We start from the raw sequence: 10,696 nt of genomic DNA, 5'->3' as shown, positions 1-10,696 counted from the left end.
TATTTGATTACATACAGCTTCTCTGTTGTAGTACTGAGGTAACATGTAGTTAATGGAAATGCATGTGTTACAGTGGGAAAGCCAGGGTGATGAACTTAACTCAGACCAAGCCACTGACAGCTGGAAAGAAGTTTGTGATTTAAGACCTGTAAAGAGTAAATTAAATAGTATGCCATTTAAAAAGATTACTTGAAGCCAACAGCTTTTCAAAGTCAGTTCCCTGTGCATGGAATGAAGTTGAAATCCTTGGTACAGCTTGAAGAGAAATCCACATGTTTTGATACATACAACAACCTAGTCTTGAGAGAACCGAGAACTTCATTGTTCTGGCTTACTCAATTTCTTGAGTAAACACTGCAGAGCAACCGCTATAGTCAGAATAATTAAGCTGCTGGTACAACTCAATAACTAACCATTTAACAAGTCAGGTATAAAAAAAATTTATGTAGTAATACCAATTCAGCACACAAATTCCATGCTTCACAAGTTCTGCTGCTGTGTAAGAGTCCTCTTAACATTTATGCAGATAAGTTTAGGTTTTTAGGTCACTGCGTGCCCAGATCAAAACAGCAGCAAGAGATCTACCACTACAAGCAGCTATACCCAATTGTGCCTTTAGAATGCTAAACAAATGCAGAAATCCAGATGAGTGCCTCACTGCTGAGACAGGACTGTGCACACAAATTTCAGTGTATGTGTGCTGCAGAGAATAAAGTTACCTACTGAGAAGAAAAATGCATACAGATTCTGATACAGAGAGGATACAATCAAGACAAATTAAGTCACTAGACATTCAGATTAAGGGGAGGGGAAAAACCCTTTGAAGTATACAGATGACAAACCAGCATTAAAAAGGATTCTAAAGGCACATTTCAGGTAACATGATTCTGTTAAGACCAACTGCTTACACACGCAGGCACAAGTCTTAATGGCTTCCCCCACCCACCCCAACAATTATTTAACAAAAAAAGAGAAGTGCATTTTCAGTAATATTAACACCATTCAGTTAATCTGTTCAGTCCAAATGTTTAGCAGTATTTTCCTTATGGTGATATGGATTCTTTGCACTACTCCAATCCAAAAATCCCAAACAGGCAGGATTAGTAAACGTTCAACTGTTGTACTAGTTAACATTTACTCATCAGAGCCCACTGATCTCTTCTGTGCCCTCTTGCGGGGCAACCTCCTTGGTGAAGCTTTATCTAGAAGAAAAAAGGTAACTGTGTTAATTGCTGCAGCTACTTCATATTAGTTCTTACATAACAATGCATTGTTCTCCCTCCCAAACAAAGCCACACTGCCCTTCTAATGCAATGCATCACTAGAGAAGCTACTTGAAACATCTCATTAATGGTTTCTTGTTTTGAACTATTAGCATTCTGAACAGATTAAAAGAAAAAACATTCCTATTCTGTAACATGCACTTCTAAGGTAAGGGCCATTCAATTTGCCAGTTACTAAAATGGACAACAAAAACCTACAGCATCTCCTGATGAAGCCACATGCTTTGCTGTTTAGAAAACTTCCATGCACAACATTTTCAGAGAGTTAATGAATGATTTATCATTACTGGTTTCAGTTTACCTGCCTGAAGAACGATTAACCCTCTTTTAGACAGCTTTGTCTTACATGAAGTATTTCCAAATTCATACAGCTTAACAGCAAAGTGTTTCAGTCCTGAAGAGATTACCCTTACCCAGGAATCTACGCTTGATTATGAAGTTATCACTTTGTGATCAGATAACCCCAAATGGGGAAGCCATCCAGCTTTAGCTGTATGATCACTGGATGCCAGAAGCCTGTTCTTACATTTTAAGGTATGACAGGTCTATAATTGTCCTTTCACAGTGATAGTTCTTACATAGACAGCATCTTTAATCATTATAGTGTTATAGAGGAGCTACAATACTTTATATGAAGAAAAAAAGCACTGAGGTGATTGCTAGGTGTCTGCTTACAAATGCAAGTTCATAAACTGATCAGCTTCCAGTCCCACTGGCAAGCAATGCTCTTAATGGCATGATGGCTGTTCAGTTAGTACACTTCGAAGTATCATCAAAAGAACAGGAAAGAATCTGAGGATCTTGAAGGCCAGATATCTCAAAGGATTCTAGTGTAGAGTTCTAATGAAACAACCAAGAATTAAAGAATACCACAATTAAGAAAAACTTAATACCTGAAGGCTAGAAAAAAAATGATGCTTAAGAGATTAATACCTAATTTACCTTAAAGAGCAGGGGGGCAAGGACAGAACAACACTGGCTGGATTTGAAACCTTTGGAAGACAGCTTGCTCTTCAAAGCAGTTTATCATTCACTGCTTCAGTCTCGCTTACTAGACTGAGGCCTTTCAAACTTCTTCTAGGTTTTCATACTACCATTCCACTGTATATTCCAAGAATACAGTGGAAGAAAGCTGACATTTTCAGATGTGAAACAAGCCCTCATACCTTTGTAGTAACTTTTGATTCCTTTCCCCTTTAGCTGTACTGAAGTCATCAACTTCTGGCACAACTTTGTGTCAGATCTAGAGCCTCCAGGTCTTCTAGGCTGCATACAGCTGTCAGACTAAGATTGCTCATTTCATCAAAATGAGTCTTTCAAGTAAGGTAAGTTCTAGTATGCACTTTGTTTCAAGCAAGGATAAGTCACCTCAGACAGACAATGTTATTGGTGGTAAGAGTTCATCTGGGATAGGGAAGATAACTCCATTTAACTATTATACCCCAAGATGAGGTTTGTTTCTCACTGAGAATGAGATGCACTCAACCATGAGTTATGACCAGTCAGTCCTCCACCACTTCAACAATAGCTTGACGCTATACTAGGGTGGTACACAGTACTTTAGATAAAGTGTTCTGGGAACTGGTAGAGACCACAATACTTCAGCAATATTTTCCTCAATAAACTAGATATAAGTTTGTGGCATTTTGCTTAAAATATTTTTTATACACATATACATTTTTCCCTGTTTGGATGGTTATATGCATCTGCTCTGTAATCTTTTACTACTCATGCTCTATCACCAATCACTGCATGCAGGAAGACATTTCTATCCATGCCCGCTTATCACATGGATAGTACATTAAGAACTTGCACTCTATAAATCACCAGAGTTTGCCTCACCTCTTCTACTTTGCACTGAAGTCACAGGAAAGCAAGAATGGAAGAAACAGCGAGAGAAGTTAGAAATATCCAAACACATGTTCTAAAGAAACCAGATTAGTTTTACTGTTGGCATTTCACACCGAGAATTTAGTCATTTTGTAGTTGTAAAGAACATTAATTTCAGGTTTTAATGTGTCTTTGGTTAAAACACACTCCTGATACTTATTTGTCTGTAGGCAGCCTTCCAACCAACTCGCAGAAACTTTCAGATAACACCTTTAAGCCTTCTTTATGAGGCAGGTTTTGGGTAGAGATTTTATACTGTTAAAGTCTACAGAACAAAGCATGAAAGTCATTGATAACCTTCACAATATCAACCAGTCAAGCTTGTTCTGCACAGGAACAGGTTGATAATGTAATCTAATCATTAAGGCCAGTGCTTTAGACAGTTTTTTTTATTCCCTAGAACAGATGTTCTGGGAAATCGGTATTAGCTACTTGTTTAGTTACAACTATTTGATTAACTAAGTGTAGTTCTACTTCAGTTTGTGACACACAGACTACTTACTTATTTGATTTAAAGTTTCTTGGGGAATCCAGCTCATATCAACATCATTCTGATTTGATGTTCCCATCTCTACTTTCTGTACTGGTCTTTTCCTCTGAAAATTCAAGAGAACAGATTTTTGTCTTCCGCATAAAGTTCTGATAGCGCAAATATTAGAAATAACCAATAGTACTTTAATAAACTGTAATTATTTCACTAGGAGACAAACCTAATATATGAAGAGACAAAACCAATATATGAAGCTGTCTTTGTAACCTAGCTTTAGCTGTCTTTTAACCATTAGCAGTTTATTCACCTAGGCTCAGTATTAATACTAGTAAGGCCTTGCAATACTTATTTCACACAGATACCAAGACTTCATGAACACCTTTGCAAGTTCACTACACCTGCTACAAAAACAAATGGCTGACGATAACCCCAACTAGATAACTGGTTTCATTACACTTCCCCAGATTAGCACAATACTCTTATGCAACCTTGCAAAGATAGAATTTGAAAAAACAGTAATTCCATCCTTTTGCCCACAGGAAACTATTTAGAACTAAAATAATGGCTGGACAGCTGTTTGCAAAGTTACACCTAATCTAACACAATAGATACAGACAACATGGGGAAGTTCATCCAGCAAGTATGCAGCTACTGATTCAAAACACGTAGAGATTGGAACACAAAGCTCCCAATTCAACCATTCCAGTGTTGTGGTAAAGAACAGACCCAGAGAACATTAGACAATCGACCCAAGTGTCTCCAATTTTGATTTTCTGAAATTTCTAGTTTTGCACAGTAACCTTCACAGTCAGTTCTGAAAGTGTATCTTTTGAAGCTCTACTGGTACCATTGTACACTGCAAGTGATTACTGAGTCACTCCCCATACCACTAAGGGGTTTATGACCAGCTACACAAACCAAATACACTACTCACCTTCCTAGATTCTAGTAACTGATGTAGACCAACAATAACAAGTAGACCAAGTCCAGCAAGGAACATGTACATGAAGATCCTTTAAAAAAAAAATAAATAAGAAACCGTTAACTAAAATCTTTAAGCAGCATAGAAATTAAGACCTTACTTTGGCCACACACCAGCTTGATCTTTTCCAAGCCCTTTTGTAGGTATGGGGGGGAAAAAAAAAACAAATCTGAAATTTAAGTGCTAACAAGTTTTAAGTAATTATTCTGACTGACTTCAGAAACTAACCCTGAGTTTAACATTCTATTGTTCACAATCCCATACAGGTTGGGAAATTAAGTAATTACTGAAACCTGTTACCTGCAGGAATCCTTTTGAAACACAATGTTTCAGGATGCTGGGCCACAGAATTTGTTTTTAATTGCTTTAACCACTTACAAATGCCTTAAAAGTATCCTACGCACTTTTAATTATATTACTGCAAGTACCACTAGGATATTCATTTACTTATGGAGCTTTGAGATGCCTTCCTTAGACTATCTTACTTTGTGTTCCACTGTTAAATTCCATCAACAGCGCAGATCATTTTTACATGGGTTTTTCCATCTATGCATTTTGTTTTCAACAATTCCACCTAAAATTCCTGTTGGTATCTTAGCAGGAGGTAAGCAACCTAAAGTTATTTTAGGGAGCAGGCAGGACTTTAGAGATACAGAGTTTAACTTGGAATAGACCATTTAACTCTGATTTATAACAGAAGAGTTAAGAGTTCTGCAGGGGAGACTTAACTGAACATCCCTGTTTTATAGTAATTACCCATTCACAGGTCACCAACTCAAACTGGTTCTGACTAATGATTTGAATTCTTCAGGTGCTCTGTTACCCAAGTACTATGCTTTCACATTACCAATTATTTGGTATTTGTTCGCTGATGCTGTTCTCTTTGGCAAATGCGAATTCCTACAGTACCTACTTCTTCAGATTGACCTTTTTTTTCTTAAGAAAAGGAAGCTTACTTAGGAAGCTTGCTTAGCAGGCAGTTTCTAGCTGTGGCAGGAATATCCAAGTATTCAGTACTGCCTTCAATACTGATTGATGCCTGATTTCTGAAGACTTCTTTAAAACTCACAGGTTCTTTTGAAGTTCCACTTCTTTTAGGATATTCTAAGAGCATATTGGCACACCATACACTTGCAACATATAAGGTGTCCTTAAAGCACTCCTGAAAGAAGTCTCCTACCAACAGGGAAAGTGCAACAACAGATGAGCATAAGTTCCTTTATCTCATACTCCAGGCATCTTCCACTTTACATTATCTTAGATTATATTGAATGCTCCAGAAGGTCTACACGGTAAGACCAACAGCCCAGTACTACGGTACTGCTGCATCTTTAACTTGGAGGAAAAAGGCACAGTAGTATAGAAAAAGATTAACAGCTTTGAACTGCTATGTGGCTATACGACACCGGGTCCTATTCCAGGCTGTCATCTGAGCAAAGCAGTTGCATAAGCCGTTCACTGACACAGTACCAACCCTGAAGATCCTTAGTGTTAATGAAATCTTAGTTTGGGAGAAAGCTCACATTTTCAATCTATCAATGCTGCACAAGTCAAAGCCTTCGACACCATCAGCAAAATACAAGACCAAACGCAATAAAAACAAAGGTACAAGAACTATTCTCATCAGCCCCCATCAATAACCCATTCTACCAGTGCACCAACTAAACACGCATCTCCAGCTTCCTTACGTTTCTCCATCCAGTCCATCTTCTTTTTCAATAATTGTAACCGTCTGATTGAAGACAGCATCTTGAAACACATTGCCCTATAACAAAGTTCCCACAAGATATTTTAAACAGTTAATTACTTCCTTGAAAATATACGTAACTCTTCACATGTTTTCAGAAAAACTCTAGAAAGGAATAAATTCTGTATAGATAAGGCTTCATTACATTTATAAATAATGCAAGTTTAACTCCTCACATAAAACTGCAAATTTTCTGGTGTAAGTACCAATGAAAGATTAGATATTAACAGGAAAGTCTTATCTAGCCTTGAAGATGTTTCCTGTAACATGAGGTACTACATATGAAGGGATCTTATTAGTACCATTAAAACACTGAAGGTACAGAAGCCTTCAACCTGCACTAAAAAGAAAGAATCCCCTACTTTAGTACTTCACATTTGTTTTACATCCCCTACTTTACATTTAAGGTTTTGGGGAAAGCCCTCTCCCAGGCTGAAAACATTTCATTTATTTCCTCACAAGTTTACAGATGGGGTTCAGGCTGTTAAGTTTGTTAAAGCCTAAACTGAATACAGTGAAATTAAAGATTTCTGGAAGGTTTTTTTAAAGTTAGTATATGCTACTACTACTCAATTCAATGACATTCTGGATTCCATTGCTAATATAAATCTCAAGTGTAATGTACACAAGGGACAACTGTGAAACATGCAGGCAATCTCTTACTGTGCTTATGCATGTAGTGATTTGCTTAAAGATCTGAGGCAAGGTCTGAAGAAATAGTAACTTGACTAAGCAGTTCCTTCCTGACATTTCCACATCAATGGAAGAGATTGAAATGAATTACAACATCAGGCTTACATTTACATCTCTGTAGTTGAGATTGATAACTAGTCCAAAAGGACGACCACCCATAGGCTCAGCAGGGATGAAAGAGTACTCAAACGTGGCTTGTCTCTGTGGTGGAACTACTGTATTCAGAGGGAGAGCTGTGAAGTTCTGGATATAGAACTGGTAGTCTTGAGGGTACCGGAAAGAAGCATCAAGAGACTCGACAATGAAGTCTTCTGTACCCTTGTTGGTGAAGCCTACCAGGAATTTTACAATGTTGTTTGCTGGAAAATCTAAAACACAAAAGTAGTTAACTGTTAGAAACTTGGTACAGCACACCTAGCCGATTTCTAAACAGGGTCTCTAGAACAGACCCAATTTTTTTTTTTTTTAAAGCCTCACTGTATTAACACACACACATTGATGTACAACTGTACAAAAGATGGTAGATCAGCACAGGACTCTTACCTTCACCCTTCACAAATAATATGGTTGTATCAGCACTAGGTGAGGCTTTAGGTTCTCCCGACAAGTCCTCTTCCTCTTTTTCTTCTGTCTAAGACAAGAGACTTTTTTTAAAAATCCCATAATTAACAGTGAAGCAAAGACCATGCTTATTTTATGAGAATCCTATGCAGCAGTTATAAGTATGTCGACACATACAACAACCATTAGTACCAATTCCTGCCATTGCAGAGGTAGCACAGTGTTCTACCTCTAAATTAGCATCATTTTCAGTATTTATCCTTCTCATTATATCTGACATAGTGACTAAGCTCAGCTCAATTTAGCTGTACTGAAAGGCTTCTGTGTAGGGTCAGATGGAAAAGAATAGTATCTGAGTGTTAAATAATCACATCTAAGCTATTTCTACTCAGAAGACAAACACTACCAAAATTATGGACAACCACAAAACAAGTGAGAGTTGTTTCAATACAGAGTGCTTATAGAAGCTTTTATTCAGTTTTAAGAAGCATTATGCTTGCATGGAAACAGTTACACTTTTGGAACAAAGCAGTTATACAAATTCACTTGTTCAGGATCACCTTTGTGATTACTCACTTTTTAGTTTAGCAGTTTCAATCTTTAATGGTTTATTTTCAAAAATAATCAAGGTAGCAATCAAGGGATCACTACTGCCTCAAGCAAGGCTCTCCCCAGCTTGCACTGTCTGCTAAACAAACTGGTTTAAAGTTAGTTCTATCGTTTGATTTTGCTACTCAAACAACTCTGAAGCAGCGCACAGCCTACTGAATCAGTTGTACACATGCCATTTGGTACGGAAGCCATGAACCAGAACTGGGCTTAGCATCCTGAAGTCAACTCCACATGTAAAACTGTTTCAGTGACATATAAAACATATTGCCTAAGAAGTATGCTGTTTTGTAACCTTGCTTAGTCATATGCTACCTATTAAAGTTACATTTGGAAGGTTAAATACACTATCAGTGCCGAATACCAAGCACCTCATCGACCATTTAGCAAACTTGGACAACTGTGAGCTCACCAACATCAACTAAAGACTAACAGAGTCACAGAACAGTGTACCAGGTCTCATACTACACAAGCCTTCTCATCCTAATGCAGTTCTGGCAGTTTCTAGAAACCTAGCAGTCCCCACGTGCATTCTTGGGCTGGTAATTCATGAAAAGACAAATCCTTCTGAAACTTCAAGCAGGTCAAATTTAAATTGAGACTTTAGAATAACTATTTGGAAATACCAATACTAACAAACACATTCAAATATAACTACTTGTTGCAAGCATTTCTGTTTCAATTCCTATTTATAAACACTCATGTACAGTTACCAAGTCCGTAGGCTCATCTTCTTCAACCTCAGCTTCATCATCTTCATCTTCAACTACAGTATCTTCCACAGCTTCCTCATCTTCCGTAGCATCTTGAGCTGCAACTAATAAACCTGAACCTACAGAAACAAGATGCAAAGGCTTTTCAATACCTCATTAACCAACAGAAAACTGACATTGCAGTATGATTTTTAAACTAAAATATCGACGGACTGTTTCGGAGCTTCCGCTGCAAATATGTGGGAACAGCATTAAGCTGAGGCAGGGGAAGTTTAGGCTGGACATCAGGAAGAGGTTCTTCACTGAGAGGGTGGTTGCACACTGGAACAGGTCCCTCAGGGACACAGTCACTGCACCGAGCCTGTCTGAATTTAAAAAGCAATTGGACTGTGCACTTAGTCACATGGTCTAAACTTTAGGGCAGACCTGTGCGGTGCCAGGAGTTGGACTTGATGATCCTTACGGGTCCCTTCCAATCTGGGACGTTTTATGTTCTATGAAATAAACTCACATTCAAGTGATTGCCTACGTTGACGATTCAGCCATTCATTCTCTAATTACTTTGAGCTGCCCATTTATATATCAGCAAGTTCAGAACACTTTACAGCTGGATAAATTTCAGCACTTGCACAGCAGAGAGCAACCAGTTTACCTTCAGTTATAAAGGTATTTTCTGTTATTATGAACGTTAAAGTTAGAGTTTCTATTATGAGCAAACTAACTCGAGTTTTTCTCCCCTTCTAAAACCAGCAAGCTTCAGAGCAGTGCTCCAAGATGCGAGTAGTCAGAGTTCACTCCTTCTCTACTTCCGTGGCACTGAGTCTCATACATTCAAACACCAGGCATAGAGGATTAATGAGAGTGGCCACAGGACAGAGTTCACGCCGTTTGTATTTACAGCACATGCAGGCTAGGCCGAGAGCTTCTCACAAATACACACACGACTTAGAGGTTTTGTTTGATGAAGCTGGCATTTCCCAAAGAACAAGAAGAACAGAAATGAATGGTTGACTGGATTGCACAAGCCTAGAAGAGCCAGGTGGGTACACAAGTTAAGCAAATATTCAGCTTTCACATGGCACAGAAACCCTTGAACAGCACAAGTGCTCCCGAGGACTGGAGGGCTGCCTCTCCGAGCTAGGAAACGCAATCAGGAGCCCTCCATCAGTGCCTACAGGCAGCTGCCCCCCAGAGCCCGGCGAGCCGCTGCCCCCCTCCCTCTCCCCCAGCCAGCCCCCGCACCCACAGCTCGGCCCATCCGAGCCCCCCTACCTGCGCGGCCGGCGGCAGGCGGCACTGCGGCGGGCAGGACGAGGAGGAGCAGCAGCATGAGGAGCCGCCTGGCGCTGCCCATGGCCGCGGCGCGGTGCGACGCAGCGCAGCGCAGCCCCCACACCCTGCCGCCCGCCCGCCTCCCCTCTAAATGGCGGCCGCCGCCGCCGCCATCCGGCCCCGCCCCGCCGCGCGCCGCAGCGGACGTGGCGCTGCCGGGGAGGAGCGGGGAGGTCACGCGGGCTGCGCACACGTCGCCCCGCCGCCCCCGCGCGTGCGCGGCCCCGCCCCGTCCGCCCGCCCGCGAGTTTTTTCTCGCTCCCGCAGGGGAAGGGGCGGGCGCTGCTGTGGGGGCGGCGGGGCTCGGCGCGCATGCGCGGCACTTAGCGCGCGTGGCCCGTGTGTGGCAAGGCGAGGGGGAGGGGAAATGGCGGCCGTGCTGCGCCCCGTCGGCGC

General features: G+C 40.5%; 1 protein-coding gene across 2 annotated transcripts; it reads right to left on the bottom strand.

Moving 5' to 3' along the window:
• Window positions 1-424: 424 nt before the first annotated feature.
• On the bottom strand, window positions 425-10,402 carry SSR1 (signal sequence receptor subunit 1). 2 transcript variants are annotated; one of them, XM_032181276.1, is made up of 9 exons: window positions 10,241-10,402; window positions 8,969-9,087; window positions 7,629-7,716; window positions 7,191-7,453; window positions 6,334-6,410; window positions 4,598-4,676; window positions 3,676-3,769; window positions 3,126-3,140; window positions 425-1,202 (listed from the first exon to the last, which is right to left on the bottom strand). In XM_032181276.1, exons 1-9 carry the CDS (start codon window positions 10,320-10,322, stop codon window positions 1,135-1,137), a joined length of 885 nt encoding a protein of 294 aa, XP_032037167.1. In that variant the 5' UTR covers window positions 10,323-10,402; the 3' UTR covers window positions 425-1,134. The 2 variants fall into 2 exon arrangements, with proteins under 2 accessions (XP_032037167.1, XP_032037169.1); XM_032181278.1 differs by lacking the exon at window positions 3,126-3,140.
• Between the last annotated feature and the right edge of the window lie 294 nt (window positions 10,403-10,696).

Source organism: Aythya fuligula, chromosome 2, assembly GCF_009819795.1.
Source record: "Aythya fuligula isolate bAytFul2 chromosome 2, bAytFul2.pri, whole genome shotgun sequence".
NCBI lineage: Eukaryota > Metazoa > Chordata > Aves > Anseriformes > Anatidae > Aythya > Aythya fuligula.
Note: the sequence above shows the minus strand (reverse complement) of the source record. Positions and strands in the feature narration are given on the sequence as shown.